The 16849-nt window shown below is 42.2% G+C and overlaps 1 protein-coding gene across 1 annotated transcript in view; it reads right to left on the bottom strand.

Annotated features, from left to right (window-relative positions):
* The window catches only part of LOC308137749 (capping protein, Arp2/3 and myosin-I linker protein 3-like), a gene marked incomplete at its 5' end in the record, with an annotated part of 33419 nt that extends 16570 nt beyond the window's left edge, over positions 1-16849 (bottom strand). Inside the window, 23 exons of the mRNA XM_080506558.1 lie at positions 565-658; positions 1062-1130; positions 1249-1421; positions 2731-2785; positions 3010-3112; positions 3249-3330; positions 4525-4594; positions 4771-4875; positions 5410-5486; positions 5605-5682; positions 5792-5901; positions 6451-6537; positions 7209-7303; positions 8055-8143; positions 8231-8306; positions 8391-8464; positions 8589-8659; positions 9005-9099; positions 9271-9392; positions 10805-10864; positions 10969-11019; positions 13724-13818; positions 16792-16849. Of these exons, the coding sequence (XP_080362684.1) occupies positions 565-658; positions 1062-1130; positions 1249-1421; positions 2731-2785; positions 3010-3112; positions 3249-3330; positions 4525-4594; positions 4771-4875; positions 5410-5486; positions 5605-5682; positions 5792-5901; positions 6451-6537; positions 7209-7303; positions 8055-8143; positions 8231-8306; positions 8391-8464; positions 8589-8659; positions 9005-9099; positions 9271-9392; positions 10805-10864; positions 10969-11019; positions 13724-13818; positions 16792-16849 (1989 nt within the window). The remainder of the gene's footprint in view (positions 1-564; positions 659-1061; positions 1131-1248; positions 1422-2730; positions 2786-3009; positions 3113-3248; positions 3331-4524; positions 4595-4770; positions 4876-5409; positions 5487-5604; positions 5683-5791; positions 5902-6450; positions 6538-7208; positions 7304-8054; positions 8144-8230; positions 8307-8390; positions 8465-8588; positions 8660-9004; positions 9100-9270; positions 9393-10804; positions 10865-10968; positions 11020-13723; positions 13819-16791) is intronic.

Here is a 16849-nt window from a genome sequence, read left to right as displayed (position 1 = left end):
ACACACACATATATATATGCAGGTAAAAAAGTCCTGATTCAACTTTTTACATTTAAAAAAACCAAATGAACAAAATTTGAAATTGAAAATACATTTAACCATTAAACCATTCAGTTTTAGGCCAGTTACTTTCTCTATTTTTACAGCTATAGTGTGACCCAAGCGGACAAAGTAGGAACAGCAGTTATTCATATTGTTTCTCATCATGTCACACTGGCCTGCAGAACGCTTGTTGGAGACCCCTATCTTTAAGTTGGTAAACTTTAAACAAAAAACAGTACTTGGCGAATAATTCCATGTCCAACTAAACAGACATTTTTAGCAACCCTCATTACGTTCAGGACCATTCATGAAAGATTTTGAGTAACAATTAATCACCACTGAATCACACAATGGTTGCATCTTTTAGCACATGAATACAGTCTTGAACTTGAAGAATCATCTTATATGCAAAGTGAAATTCAGAGAAAAAAATTCAAAGATGGGGTAAAATTTTCTTGCTTTAGTTTTATTCTCCTAAACTTTCTGTAACGATTGTAATGAGGGCTGGTTTTTGACGCCAACCTTGGTTAGTGCCTGCTCTGTCTTCTCTGGGGCGCTGCGGTACGCTTGGCTGATGTCACCTAGTGGTAGAGGCATGTACTGCAAGGTGAAATTACTGAGAGAAGGTAGATGAAAAGAGAAGGGAGGAGCAGAGGAAGGGCGGAGTTATTGAAGGATGCTGCGCTGGACTGAAAAAAGAAAATAAAGCGGGTTACACATTCCAAGGTTAGTTAAGGTTAATAGTCCCACCAGAAAGATCCCATTCCAAAAATATTCCTTGTGTGCCTTACGCTGAATGACTAAGACTTTGATCTTTTCTACCATGTCATCCCTAGCCTAGAGGTAGGCCTGGATTATTTAAGATAGCAGAGTGGAAACCAGCAATTTGCTCAGCTCACATTGTAAATTTTGACATGGTTAAATGGCATAAAACAGATGGTAGCCAGGGTTCATAGAATTAGTAGATACGAGTACAAATATATTCACAGCAGATGAGGATGGTGTTTTAATGTTCTTACTGTTCAAGTGCCCGGGCCACATCGAGGAATCCTGTTGCGGAGGTGTTATTTCGATCCCATGTCACACTCCTGCAGGGCAACGTTGTGAGTTGCACAGAATACAAAACCTCCAACACGGAGGGCAAGTCACTGCAAATACTGCAAGAAACACTCATTTACACTCTTTCTCGACATTCTCTCCTTTCACCTGAGCGTGGTGTTGATCTGCAGAGCTTTGCTCAGCATCTTGGCCCCAATGTCGTCCATGTTGTTCCCGCTCAAGTCCACTTTTCTAAGGCAGGTGTTGCTGCCCAGTGCATTGACCAGCACGGTGCCCCGAGACCGCAGGCGCGAGTCGGACAGGGACAGCGACTGGAGAGCCTGCACACGGAATGGAAGTACACACGTGTGAGAGTGTGTTGGCTCGAGGGTATTTACGAATGAATGAAGCTCAGGAAAAAGAAAAAAAATAATAAGAACACGTCAGGGAGGGGAGAGAGGGTGAGATAAATTGCAAGGAAATTTACTGCATCGGGAAGTGACACCTCAACAGTATGTCTTTACACGCTGTGTGCATGAATTATTTACATTATGTGTGTATGTGTCGTGATATAGAAACTGTGCCCGCAGTGTTAACAGAGGAACAGTAATAATTGATGATACAGTGGCACATCTACAGTGAAATGTCATACAAAAATAATGTGTCCACAAATCTGGGATTTCTTTTTTTTCTTATCTGCAAACAATATTTGTCTTTAAAAAAGAAACAGCAATATACAGAAATTCAGAAAAATCATTTGTTTTCTCCCAAAATTGGTGAATTGCTGTTGACTGTGTGTGTGTGTGTGTGTGTGTGTGTGTGTGTGTGTGTGTGTGTGTGTGTGTGTGTGTGTGTGTGTGTGTGCGTGTGTGTGTGTGTGTGTGTGTGAGACTGGCGATAAAGTAGCATGTGTGGACTGTGCTTGTCTCAGACAACCTGTGGGAAGCTGGGCATCACACAGAACGCAGCAGAATTACTCTACATGCACAAAACTTTGTTATTTTAGCTTTCTGTAAAACATGAATTCTCCTGCATAATGAATGAAAAGCACTGTTGTCATCCAACACTTACACTTCACAGCTCTTTTTCAACCTAATGAGAACACCATATGTGTTTACATTCTGTTGTCTAATGAGACGAGATTCAGATCAGAATCGAAGCGCCTTGTTTGAACATTGGAGAACAGATTTAATACATTAACTGAGCTAATGACAAAACAAACAGCACACAAGTCAGTTGAAAGTTCTGGTTGAACATTTGATGTTTCCTCATTTAAAGACTATGTGAACTACAGTGTGATGCCTTATCTGACCATTTTTAAATAAAATATAACATTTCCTTTTACTATTTAATGATTGGTTTAAATAATCTAACAACCATTAGTTAAGACAGGCATGTTAAAATGCAAACAGAAATGTATCACTATAGTGATTCATCACTGCCACAGACCACAAAAATAGTTTTACACACTGTGCCTTTCGGGAGATTTGTTTGCCATTTTGTTGTGTATAATATGAGGATTATTGTTTTGTCTGTGCAGCTCATTTATGAGTTTTTTTTTTTTTTTATTTACTAATCTGCTTGTTTGTCATCAAATCACTAAATAGAGCACCAAACCGTATGTCTATATAATATATTTTAGTCACTCACACATTCTTCCTCCTGTATGAGCTGAACCAGCTTCTGCAAGACTTCATCCAGAACCCTGCAGACACGAACACAGAGACGAGACTGGATGAGCTGGCAGGAGTCCCTTCCTACTGCTCGCGAGCTGTTTGCCCGAGGAGTGGCAGCTCGTTCATAAAAAAAAAATAAATAAAAAAAAAAAGAACAAAAATCACAGACGTGTATTCCAGCTGGCATTTGAAACACTGACAAATACAGATGACCACAAAACAGTTGCTGTAAAGCGCGGCATAGAGAACCAACCAGGACCTGTTTTTGAGGTTGAAGTTCTTGCCCAGATGAAGGTTTTTGAGGGAGGGGTGTCTGGAGAGGGCTGGCAGTACTGTGAGCAAATCTGCATCGAGACCTGTCAACACACACACACAAACAAACAAACGCAGAGCTCAACATGGCACGAACCATTAGCCACCCACGCAAACCTCTCCTACCCAAGGGCGGAAAGTCAAGGTCGCAGCATGGTGTGTTGCAGCGTACCACCGTACCGTTGTCAGAAATATCCAGAGTGCCGATGGACGAGACTCGGGGGAACAGTTCCTGGATAACAGCAGCTCCTGCAGACCTGAGCTGGTTAGAGAAAGAGAGAGAGACAAAGGGGGAAACCAATGGATTTGAAACAGAGTCGAGTTGGGTTTCAGTCTATAGGGAATTGTTATTTTTCCACAGTGGGGCAAATTTATGGATGCCTCCTATTTGTCGCTGCAAGCAGTTGGAAGATGGTTCAACAGTCAGCTTTGCTATGTTTGTGATTTTACAACAATTCCGTTCTGCGGTATGGAAAACACTTTCTGCTACACAGGCCTTTGTACTTGTCAGCTTAACATTTTACACGTACACAGTGTAGAAACCCTGATGATTTGAACGAGTTCTTTTCGCAGTCAGAATGGAGCGTGCAGAAAGAAAAGAGTTTCATGATCCCCTCAATACCAGACTTGTCAAATTCATTAGTTATGTCTTCGACAATTTTAGTTTCTGCAACTTAAATCAAATAATAATGCTTTGCCCACTTTGTAAGTCTTATTTCTCAGATTTTTTTTCACCCTTCAGTCATGTTGCTGAAGAAAATATACAACCCCTTAGCTGCTAAAAGCTCTGTTGTGTTAACTAGCAGTTGATTTAATCTTTGAATTGATTTGCTGGTGGGCAGATAGCGCTTTGTGGGTTTGTCAAGAGCAATAGATTTCACAATGCATTGCCTATAGTCAGTTGATCATTGTCTGCATAAAAATATTGGTTATGACAGCTGTGAGTAAATAATCTCACTGATAGTCAACGACTTTCAATCAGCCCAGGCCATTTTGAGGATTTGTAAGATCAAAAGATACACTTATAAATACATGATATCTCTTAAAAGGTCAAGCCAAAATGTATTAATCCACACCTGCTGGCTAGTTATGCTATAGACCCAGGATATAAAAAAATTATACATGAGAAAACCATTTGAAAATTCCTCTGTGAATATATGACTAAAACCTACTTTGAGTTCAGTCATCCAATGGATTTATGTATGAAAAACACCTCGGGCACAACTTTGCAGAATCAAGCTGTGAATGCTATAATTGTGGCAGTGCTGGTATCTTGAATATTTCAGCTTTTGCACAGTGGGGGGAGCTGAGACACGTCATCTATCTTTATATACGGTCTTTAGCACTGTAACTACGTGTGAAGCTATTTGTGTGGCGCCCCAGTGGAAGAAAGAAAGACCTCATCATTTACACATGGCTTTAAAAATCCAACGTGGATCTAAAGACAGGTTCCTACCTCACAGCTGCTGATATCTAGATGAAGGTCGTTGATATGTGGATTGGAGGTTAACCCTGTCAGTAGAGCCCTGTGGAGACAGGTAGAACAAAAGTGACTGACGAGTACAAGACAAGGAGAGGGAGCCCAAAAGACCTCACTGGCGCAGCGGAGCACATCATATGCTTCCGATCAGCCTTCATTGTGCACGGCTCAGGATGAAAGGAAACAGCTCGGCAGAGAGAACAAGAGGCGTCGTGCAGGTACCTCAGAACATCGGGGGGCAGCTTCATAGAGGCCAGGCTGATGTGAGTGAGGCTGAAGGCAGAGCTGAAGAACTGACGAAACAATGGCAGCGTGTCCTTCACTTTCCTATTGGGGGAGAAAGGAAAAAAAAAAGGGAGCAAAGGGGGCATATATAAGGAGGAAGAGGTATTGCAGAGAGTGAATGGCCACATACAGCAGATGAAGTCATACCGTCGACACGCCTTGGTAAATATGAGTGCAGCATCGAGCGCGGAACACCAAGTCAGGATGAGAAATATGAGTGCATATTGCTTTGGAGTAAAGGCAGGGAGCGAGCGAGGTCAAGTGATAGATAGCTCTGCTAAAATATTCATGAGCCTTATCTATGCAGACAGCGCAGAGAGTCGTGGTTTTAAACGGCAGTAGACACACCCACAGAGAGGAAATACAATGTTCCAGTGATTCCCACAAAGCTCATTTCTGATTCCCCATTAGGCAAAAGATGAAGACAATGATTTTCAAAAAAAAAAAAAAAGAAAGAAAGCAGGGGAAGATGGCAGATATAAGGAGGAATATGAGGTGAAATAAGAGTGATGTTGCCCCAGATATGAAATTTGCAGCTGCTTTGATAGTTCAGGTAATCTTGATGATATGACTAACCTGTGGGAGAAGGAATTTTTGGAAAGATTCAGAAAGGAGAGATCAGCGCAACACCCCCTCAGAAGAGCCCCAAATAGCTGCATGAGACACAGGGTGGAAACAGTTAGTCTGGGCAGAGAGCTGCGCAGACAGAAATGTATTTATTTGTCATGTTAGACGTAAACACTCAACCATATTCCATCATTAAATACTCACTGAATCAACAGAGCAGTCTGTGCCCGACAGATCCAAATGAACCAGGCAGTTGGGCTGAGACAAGAAGAGATACAGGTTCTGCAAAGAGAAAATACGAAAGGAGAGGCATCCCATCAGACCGGGAAAGTGGTGCAAAAATGGAGCAGTGTGTGCTTTTTTTGTTTCCAGATCTGTTGTGCCGTCTGACCGAGGCATCTTCCCCGGAGAGGACCCCGGGGTTCTTGCTCAGGTCCAGGTGCAGGAGGGAGTTGGAGTACTCATCACTGGAGCACAAAGCCTGAGACAGCGACACCACTCCTGAGAGAGAGGAGGGAGGGGGTACGAACGGACAAAATGATACAGGGAGATGCAAGAAACAGGAGGAGGGGGGGAAAGTTGTGCAATATTAAAACACGGAGAACGCTCAGAAAACATTTTGTGTCCCTACATTATTCATACACGTCTCGGAGCGCCAAGTGTCAGTGGATCTTATGGGAAGCAGCGCAGCTGCAATGTAATATTTAAATTTTCCACCGTGTTCATGGAAAGATGAGACAGGAACAGGAGACACGCTGCCTGCAGGCCAGCCTATTACTCCATAAGTCAATATGGAGACAGAGCAGGGCCAAAAAACATGAAACAAAATTCTTGGGAGGGTGATCTCAGCCCCTGGATGGTTGGTGCATCCGAACCCCGAGCTATAAGAGCTGCAGGTGAGTCAAATAGTATTCTCTTTATTTTTATGAGCTCCTTGCTTGAATGGTGGTAAATATTGCATACTGTGCTTCCATACTGTCTTCACTTCACTGACTGGAATGGAATGAAGGAGAGAAGGATTGGAAATTGAGTGGGATGTTTTTTTTTAACCTTTGGAGGTGAGTGAAGTCTTGGAGAGGTTTAGGAGCCGCAGTCCCTTACTGAGGCGACACACCTGCTGAATTAAGTTGGACACACCTGCGGCATGGAAACAAGAGAAGTGAAAAAAATATGCTTAATCTTCTTCAAACCCGCTTTTAAGATTATCACCGTAAGTATGGACCAGGTATTGTTGCGATGCAAAGGCGACTGGGATAAATGTTAATTTGTCTCAGGTTTGTGGATGAGATGCTTGTCAAAAGCCTCATGGGAATTTCTTCAAATTGTCACTCAAAGATTTGACCCATTTTCATGAATAAAATATTATAAGGAAGCCTATACAAATATTGTATGGTTCTTTAAAAGGGGACGACAACTATTTCTTCTCATGGAGGCACATGAATAACTTGTTTTTCTAAAAGCTGCTCAATATGAATGTACATCTTATTAAAAATCTGCTTTTTGATAAGCTACTGATTCTATGTGCATTTTGTGATCATGGTGATTCAACTTGCTTTCCAACACAGTAAAAGGCATGCCACAATCACCAACTATACACACTGAAATAATAAATCTGACCCTTTCAAAAGCAAAACTGTTGTATCGCATGCTTTTTATAGAATGCTTTTTATTTGAGTTAAAAAATGTTTCAGTGAACCCTTAAAGGCTGTTCAGAAGCAGCCAAATAATGACTTAGAATACCTAGATAGAGTTTGATCATGAAGCTTGCAGGAAACTAAAAGTGAAGAGGAAGCAGGGCCTTGTCATACCTTGGTTGTCCAGAGAGTTGTGGGCCAAGTTGAGTGAGTGAATTACAGAAGCCGGGTTCTCGGAAAGAGCGGCTGACATCTTCTGCGGGAAGTCTCTGTGAAAGTAACCCACCATTAAAACACGCCATCATTTTTAACTATTAAACTGCAAGTGGTTAGGTGGTTGGTAATAAAGAAATTGCATGTGCTCCCTCGGCATTTTTTTTTTTTTCCCCCAAGTACTTTCCACATCAACCAATAACTGTAAAATAACCAGTGTTGTGAATGTGAGAGTAATTGTCTGTTTGTGTTGAAGAATGTACAAAGCTATTTGGAATACACTTCAGCTCCTTGTGACCCTAGTCAGTGTGAAGCAGGTGCAGGAGACTTAAGAATAAAACTTATAATTGTATTTATTACTTGAACTTGGTTCAGCGTGTTATAACAAATAGCCCAAAAGATGCTTTTGATTCATGATTCCGTCTGTCTTACAGTCCAAACACAGAGATATCAAACTTAGAAAGAACAGACAGCAAACCGTAAAAGATTTTGCAAAACTATTGAAAGTAAAGGTACTAAACATTCCCTACAGGAATTTAGCTATACATTTTTTATAAAGTGAAGTATTTCAAACAGTTATTCAAAGAATGTGCTGGAGGCGACAGAACCTAAGAGACCTTGACTTTGAAGTTTTCAACGTGAGTCAGGCTACAAAATACCAAAATTCTCCATAATGAGTGTTTATATTCTTTAAAATAACTTAACTTTACATTTTTGGATTTGTATCACAGGTCATCCTATTTTTTTTATTTTTTTTAAAGAAAAAAAATACATTGATTTAAACAAGATAATATGTAAGAAACTCACGATTTTAGCCCGGCGTTCTCCAGCGTGATCTCCTCCAGGCTGGAGGATTTGCTGATTGTGTGCAGGACTTGCTCAGTGACTTCTGAACCCTATTGTAAGAAAGAAAGAATGAACACCACCACCATCTTTTTGTTTTCATTGTTGCAGCAATATGCACCAGTGACGTTTGTACGTACAATGCGGAGGTCTTTGCAGTACAATTTGGTGAACCAGGTATTGTATGCCATTGATGCAACAATCACTGCCAAGTCCCTAAGAACAAATGAAATATGAAGCAAACAAAGCACTGCATTCAGGATAGATTGAAGTCTTCACTGGCTTCATTGACTTCCTCACCTACTCTCCAGATGGCTGAAGTCCAGCAGATTAAACTCTCGATTGTCCTGGGAGTGGTAGATGGTGTCCACATCCTAGGAGCAATATTACCCATGAGCCTGTTTGCTGCGGCATACAACGCCCTCATTTAGCACACCGGCCTATAGGTAACACTCAAAAGCACTCACAGCGACACAGGCACAGTCCCACAGCTCTTACCCACTGCACTTCCTCTTTGCAGCTGATGCCATTATAGTCACACAAAGCAGCATAGGTCTCTGAGAAGCCTCCTGAGAGGAGCGGGCGGGGAGGAAAGAGAACACAGACATGCGAAAAGAAAAAAAGAAAAGAAAAGAAAGAAAGAATCAGAGATGATGTGAACAGCTGCTTCCTTCGGCAGTAAAGGCAGAGAATCTGAGGAAAATGCACACAGAAGCATTTGTTCAAATTATCAATCTTTTATTTGTGTGACAGCGCTAAAAAGAACATCTGGGAGAACATTTGTGAAGCACGTGTGCCAACTTCCTCCCGAATCTGCCAAGTGCCTCACGCGCACTAATATATGTGTGTGTTTGTGACTGTGCGAGCATGCATGTGTGCAAATTCCAAGTGTTTGATGATAATGTCTCTTTTACCACAAGCCCTCTGGGTCTCCACTGAAGTTTCTGAGCTGGGTGAATACTTCCTGCTGCCCTCAGAAAGGTCACTGTCTGAATGACAGATGGAAGGACTGTACACATAAAAGAAACGCCAATAGTGTTAGGAAACATCTATCATTTGAAAATTGCCATATAAAGGTCATCATCCTTTTTCCAGCTTTTTTGATGATCCCAAACAGCTCAGAGACACATCTAATTTTTCCCCTCCTCCTGTTTTCAATGTGCGAGACTGTGACACTTACGCAAAAATGGAGTTGTTAAATATTCGAGACAGAGCGAAATTGATGTGGCTGACCACATGGTTCAGGTGCTCGCGAGCCTCGAACCTCAGGGAGTAGTTGGACTTATCAGTGTCGATGATAACCTGCACAGAAAACAAAACTGTAAGAGACTGATCATCATCTAAATACTGGTGCAGCTGTTTAGAGAAGGATTCATTAGTTTTTTTTTATGCTGTCGCATTCAAAAAGGCTTTACAGTAGGAGGTAGTTATTGACAGCTGCATCAATGAACTCTGAAATGATCTTATATGAGCGTCAAGTTACAATATATAACAGAATAGAATAAATTACAATTGATTTGATGGTGTAAGAAACAACCACAAACTGTTTAGCTGCTCTGGCTGGCAGTGCAAAATGAATTTAAAAAAAGATGTTTAATCGGAATCTTTAGTGTAAATCAGATTTAAGGTATTGGAGGTTAGTCTGTATTCCCCTCCAGAAATCAACAGGGGAACATGATGTTCCCGTTCAAGAATTAAATGTGACTACTGTTTATAATTGCAAATAATGGGATAAAATGAATTGTCACATCTCACCAAAGCACCCCACAGCAACAGAGAACTGCATATTCATATCTTACAACATCTAACATAACAACATGTCAACAACAGAGAACATAAAAACGGCACATCACCTTGACTAGTAATAACCTCAAAGGTCGAGTCTGTACATAGTTTCCCATTCAGCAGCACAATATAACTTTTACATGTCCATTTTTTTATACATGTGCAATGAATTAAGTTGAGTACAAAATTCAATGATTGTCATCACAGTTTGGAGATACAGAAATCGTATTTGTCAGGTCTCTGTGTGCCCTTGTGTGCCTCACCTCGTGTTTCCAATTAACCAATGGCCTTCTCCCTCTGTGTGCTCCTATCATTGTGTTCCACCTGTGTCCACCTCTTACTTGTGTATTTAAACCCTCTCCCTCTGCTGTCTTGGTCGGTTCCTCGTGTCAACTTGTCTCTTGTGTTTCCTCATGATCCCTGGACTGCAATAAGCCTGCTTTTTATGGAACTCTTTGACTCTGCGCTTGGGTGCATCCGCACACCACCTCCTATCCCTGACACTATTAGCGAAATATAATGATGTGAAAACACACAGGGCTGCAGTTGTCATGCCATGAAAGGTCCTTCCTTAAGTTTGCAGGCAGAGGTGGATTTCATTTGAGGAGTTTGCAGTAGTTTTTTTGTTTGTCAAATTCCTAGTGTGGAATTAAGAGATAGTTGTGCTTTGCAAAAAAAAAAAACTTACCACCAACAAAGCAATAAAATGCCCTTCTTTAAACAGTGAAAAACAACAGTAATGTTATCAATTCCCAAAGAATTTTCATTGCATCACAAACAGAAATGAACAGGCTTGAGTCGTTATTAGAATTGTGTTGGTTCTGCCTTGAAGGCCAAAGTGATGTAAGTGCTCCATTATACACGCGCACAGGCTATTTAGCCGTAACCAAGGGGTGCACACAGGCTTCTCCGTCACCGTGGAAACTCACCTGGTGGTCAGGCTGAGAATTCAGAGCTCGAATCTCCAAGAAATTGAAGGTGGTTTCTACCTGTGGTCAGAGACAATGTCGACGTCGTGAGAACCTCAGAAGGCATCATGAAACTTAAAGCCTCATTTGGTACATTCATTTGAGAAAGAGCTTGTGAGTGGTACCTTCGCAGGAACCTTGGGCGCCAGGAAGTAGAGACGCCACGTTGTCAGAACCTAAATAATAAAAAAATAAATAATGTGAATTAAGACTATGAAAAAGTTCTCACACTCTTCCCCAGGCGGAAGATCCAGTAGTTTCAAGGTAATGATAAGAGGGAATATTTCTGCATCGATCCAGCTAAAAGGTTTCTATATCAGAGACACATTGTCTAACATTAACTGATTAACTTCCTGCCTTACAGAGTGCAGGATGGTGACACGATGCAATGTTTTGATACAACCCCACAAGTATATCAATTTGAATGACATGGCTGCTGCGGTGATGAAATATAAAATTGGCAAAAAACGTCATATGGGACACACTTTGTGTCATCTCTTTTGGCTGCAAATCGTCTTCTCATGGTTTTCATTTGAAAACTAAAACGGAGAAGAGGAATATCAATATTTTCTCCAGCCTTCAAGCCACAGGACTAATGCGAAACACAGAAATAGCGGTCATGCCGGGTGAGGATGCAAATGAGCTTTTATTTATATATTTATTTATTCCCAATGGTGTCTTTGGTAATTTGTGTTCCATGGAGAATGAAATCATTTTTAGTTCAGTGCAAAGTTAATAGGAGTTGGAACGTGACTGGCAATTTGAAAGCAAACTCAGGGCTTATTTGAGAAACTCCGAACTGAACGAGCAAACTCAGCATTTCTGTGCCTGCACCAACTTATTTTCAGCATGAGCACATTTGTAACATGCAGTTCTTGTGCAGACCTGATCCTAATTGTAATTATTTTTCACGAGTGCCAATTTCTTCTTTTCTTTTTCTTTTTATCTGTAAACACAACTTCAGAAAAGCCAGCGTACCTCTCTGTCACGACAAACAAAGAGCAGTGATTCTTTGGCATTTTGCTGCTCGCCACCAGCCCCTGACTGCTGCCCTCTGCTCTTTTTCTTCTTCTCTTCTGCACCGTCGCTCCCAATCATTTACTCCATTCTCTCTGATGACCCCCGCTAAAACACTCCCTGAGGACAAGGTCTAACCCCTCATCACCCTTCCTACACTTCCCTCCACCCTGTGTGTCTTTCCCCCAAGAAAGGCAGTAATTAAATTACAATCCCACTCCGCTGTTGACTATATCAGAGAGAGAAGCTTGACGCGTGTCTGAAGCACACGTTGATAGTCTCTCTCACACCCACACAGCGGGTGAGGTGTCTAAAATGTAGTCGTTCAAAATTAGAAATGTGCATGTGAGATGGAGAGAGGATGAGAGAGGAGGGTGTGTTCCTCACTTCAAAGACTGCCTGAAAGAGTTGATTAGAAAGACCAGATTGCATCACGTTACGGTGATGAGTTTGGGTTCCGAGAGTGCGCACGCGTAAACAGGAGGAAATCACACTGATGCGGCAGCAAAGAGAGAGAGAACACACACATCATGCATGCCGTAGCATACGATTAGTCAGGATTGTGGATAAACGACAGATGAAGCCTCTGAAAGAAACTGTGGATAAATTCATGTGACCTGTCGTGATTCCACAAAAAAAAAAAAAAAAAAAATAAGCATATCAAACAACAAGCTTAGGCTCGTCCAACTCCACAGACAACCCCGATCTTGTTGGGAAGCGCGGAAGAACAGAACCTTGCCACAGTTAAACTCCTCTTTCCTCTCGCCAAACCCATCACGTTTGATCAAACTCCCATCTCCTTTTCCATCTTCTACGTGGAAACCCAGCAGGAGAGAGACCTCTTGCTTTCCCTTTCAACTTTTAAAAGAGGAAGCAGTAAATGAGACATGAATTGGAAAGGAATTATTGGAAAGATGTTTCTGGCAGATCGACATATCAAAGTGCCTGAATATCAAAAGCTCTACATGCAGAAACTCTCCTAACTGCCCATCCTCACCACGTGATAAATCATTAAAGCGTTCGCAGAGTAGAGGTTTTGCTCAGTCAGGATGAAGAAGCCTTACTGGGCTCATTTTGCACCGAGAGGGGAGTTGCTGGACAGGACTTTGTTAAACAGTAGAGAAAACTGCACCAGTTTCAGTGTGCGCGCACTGGGAATTGTATTAGATTCTGCTAATACAGACATGTGGTTTTGTTGCTGCACTTATAGAAGCTCTCAATCAATTAAACCTGCTCTTCGGTGGGTGTGTATGTTCCCCTTGTGGACGAGCTCCTGCATAGAAGCACACACTGAGGAACTGAATAATGGGGGCTGTAATCCAGGGTCCAGGCTAAGTTCCAGTCCACAGCTGGTTGGCCCAGATTTTATTCGGATAGCGGTCCGAGCCTCCCTCGCTCAAATAGAGATTTCACATCTCTGCCCCACATTATCTGATGAAAGAACCAAAGAATCAAAGGCTGTGAGCTGCTTGCCAGTCTCTCTCCCCGCACTGCCTCTGCCATGGGCCACGCAGAAAGAGGAATCCATAGCCACTTCCACATACCCGTCTATCTATCCAACGTTCATCCTGCTAAGCTACCAACTGGAGTCGTAAGAAGACGTCCTGCAGTTGTAAATCAGTTACCACCACGTTGATTACAAAGGCAAGATGTTAACTCTTGCACTTCAGTTGCAAAAGCCTCAGCTATTACAGAGTTTAACATCACGACTCTCCGAATCCAACACCACAGTGGGAGTTAATGTCTCAGCCTCTGTTCGAACACGATGCATGCATTTGGCTGCTTATGTGGCACAATTTACACTGTTCATTGACTTTAGCATCCCAGCAGAGGCCAATTAGAAGAGAAAAGTGCTCAACTTACCAGGATTCTGTCCTCTGTTTTTCCATTTTTGGTGTCAAGCTTAATTCCTCGAACTAATTTAATGGATGATTTATCAACAATCTTCTTGATGCTCTCTGTGAATGAAAAACCACAGTGAATACATGTATTAATGTTATGTCATCTCCTTTTTCATCCTTTAAACAATAAACATTTGTTTACAAACTTTAAACAACTATTAACTTGCAATGACACTTCATTTTTGTGAAATTTACAGCTTTGATGTATGCAAATTGCCATATGATACTTTTTATCTGTATAGTGCTTTTTAAGATACTCATAGACACTTTACATCATCATATTATATAATCAACAAGCATAAAATGGAGAAAAAACATGAAAAACAGTCCCAAAAAGCCATAATGAAAGAAATAGATTGGTGTTGAGTTTTAAAAGCAGTTCTGAACAGTTGAGTCTTGATTAGGAAGTGGAAGGTATAATATAAAATTCAATGTGTACGATTTGCAGGACAAGCTGGAACTGCTTAAAGATTCACAGTAGAGGGGGAAATGCTTTTACAAAACTAACTGTTGTGATATATTTGGTAACAGTAGCCACTAATGCCAGGGAACTAATAAAAGATGCAGGTGAAATATGACGCATGCTCACTTCAAAAGAATCGCTACAGAAATCAATGCAATTGACCACTGGGTGGACAGACCTGCATCAACATCTTCATCTCAAAACTGAGAGAATGGCCAACCGTATTGCTTTATTCTACATGTGACGCTAAATCCCCCCCCCCCCAAAAAAAAAAATTGTTTCATTTTGTATGCATAAACAGTGCTAAACAAGCAGTTTGTTTGGATTTAATGAAGTAACTGGCTGAGATATACCAGTGATTTTTCTCCAGGTTTAAGCTTGCGCTACACAGCTGCTTCAATGTCTTGATGTATCATGAAAATATGCTTCTGTGTCACTTTCTCCTTCACAGGGGCAGCATGACACATTGGAGCATCAGTGCCCATGATTCACTGAGAAGTGTTCCTGTCAAACAGCATCACTGTTGGTGCTGCGACCCCTGACTCGCGTACAGTGCATAACGTGCCTGCTGCACCCGAGGTAGCATCCTTACACACAGGGAGAGAACACACGGCACCGGCACACAATCGCAGAAACATACAGTTACTGGCAGGAAATACATGATTCAGCATCTCAATTAGTGAGGCTGCACAGCATCCTGATTGACTGGTTTATGAGGAAATCGATAATGAAGCTGCAATGGTAGGATTGGCTACTCCGTTGAAGAATTCACAATAAACGGTGAAGCCACCAGTTGTTGTTGTTGTTTTTTTTTTAAGGAGACTTTTATCCATGACTTCATGCGCACATAAACATTCATAAAGCAAAGTTAGAGTGAAGCCTATTTGATCAAGTAGCATTTCCACATATATTTGGGACTTCTGTTTATTGCTACTTTGCATCTAATGTTCAAACGATTCTCTTTTCATTAAAAAAAATCTTTTTTTTTTTCTATTCCTTTTCATACAGACTCAGGCAGTCAAAATATCTATAAGCAACTGCACATTTTCGATGATTTGTTGTTCCAATATGTGTCTTAAACTCATCACCAAGGTGATCAAAAAAACCAGTAAGGAGCTCCTTCTTGCAATTAGGCATTTTGAAACAGAGAGACCGAAACACACATGACAGTGGATCTCAGGGATCACAGCTGAACACCTCAGCTTTATCACAAGCAGATCCACTTGTTTTTGATGTGGGTCAAATCCACACCACATTGTGGGTGCTACAGCATTGCAACTCTGCTCACAAATGACTGCACATCAAATACTACCCCAACAATACAAGGCGATGGCCACTTTGAACACTTTAACACATTCCTCACTGTGATTAGTGCTCTCCATGAACCAACTTCATGGTGGGGTCACCAAGTGCTGAACTGAGCAACGATTCCAAATCTATCCAAAGAGCAGGTACCACAGTCTCTTTCTGGTGACCTTGTGCAGGCCCGCAGGCCACCAGGTGCTCCTCCTGTCAGTCAGTGCAGGCGGGGCAGCAGGAGGCGATGCAGCCGCTCGGCAGGTGACTGAATGAAGAGGCAGGGATTCCACTGGATTAATCGTCACTGTGCGCCTAATAGAGCCATTAGGAGTAATTAACGCAGCAGCAGAGTCCCTGATACCCCGAGCGTGTGTGTGCAGCCGGGGCGTGCGCGCGTGCACGACGGTGAATCGAGAGGCAGTGTGCTGTGACTTTGACGTTTGTATAAGCTGTTGCTGTTTTGAGGGGGGGGGGGGGGGGGGGGGGTGGGGACGGTATATGTTTGTGCATTATGTTGCGCTTTTGGGTTAGTCTACCATGCGTTGTTTTTTTTTTTTTTTTTTTTTTTATGTTGGCTTGGATACGGTGAACATCTGCCTACTGTACACCAACCCCTCTTTTCACTTTCACACACACGAAAACAAGCACACGCGTAAAATGACCATAGCGCTCTGGTTGGTTGGCTGCAGAAAAATAAAACATAAAATACTCTAAAGGAGAAGAGAGATGAAGGAGGGTGAAACAGCCCAGTGAAATTGGCACACTGGTAAAAACGTGCATGGATACAAAAATTATATTACACACTCACACACGCACACGCACACACACACACACACACACACACACACACACACACACACACACACACACACACACACACACACACGCACGCACACCATTATTCTAACAACGCCCCTTTCCCTCTCTGGCCTAATGCTAGGAGGGTTTATTACCTGATTCCCCCCGAGGGGCAGACGTAAAGCAACGTATAGTGCATTTTTCTCTCACTGTAAACAATGCATGTGCACACCGACCAACTGCCATGCAGAGCGCGAGGCAACGGACGCCCTCGAAAGCTATAGGACGAAATATAAAGGTGTAGCTCATGACAATCAGCCCGATGCGTCTGCTCGGTTGCAGCCTCCCGACAGCCGCGCGCGGAAGGAAACGCATCCCGGAGGCTGACCTCACGCGCAACTGGGACCCGCCGCGGCTCCGTGTCGCAACCAGGCGCCAAGCAAAGCAACCATGCGGCAGTCTTTACCCACCTGTGATATCCTTGCTCACACTAACGAAACCAAAGGCAGTGATCTCTTTAGTGGCCAT

Source organism: Blennius ocellaris, assembly GCF_963422515.1.
Source record: "Blennius ocellaris genome assembly, chromosome: 12".
Lineage (NCBI taxonomy): Eukaryota > Metazoa > Chordata > Actinopteri > Blenniiformes > Blenniidae > Blennius > Blennius ocellaris.
The sequence above is the reverse complement of the archived record's forward strand: the minus strand, read 5'-3'. Positions and strand labels throughout refer to the sequence as shown.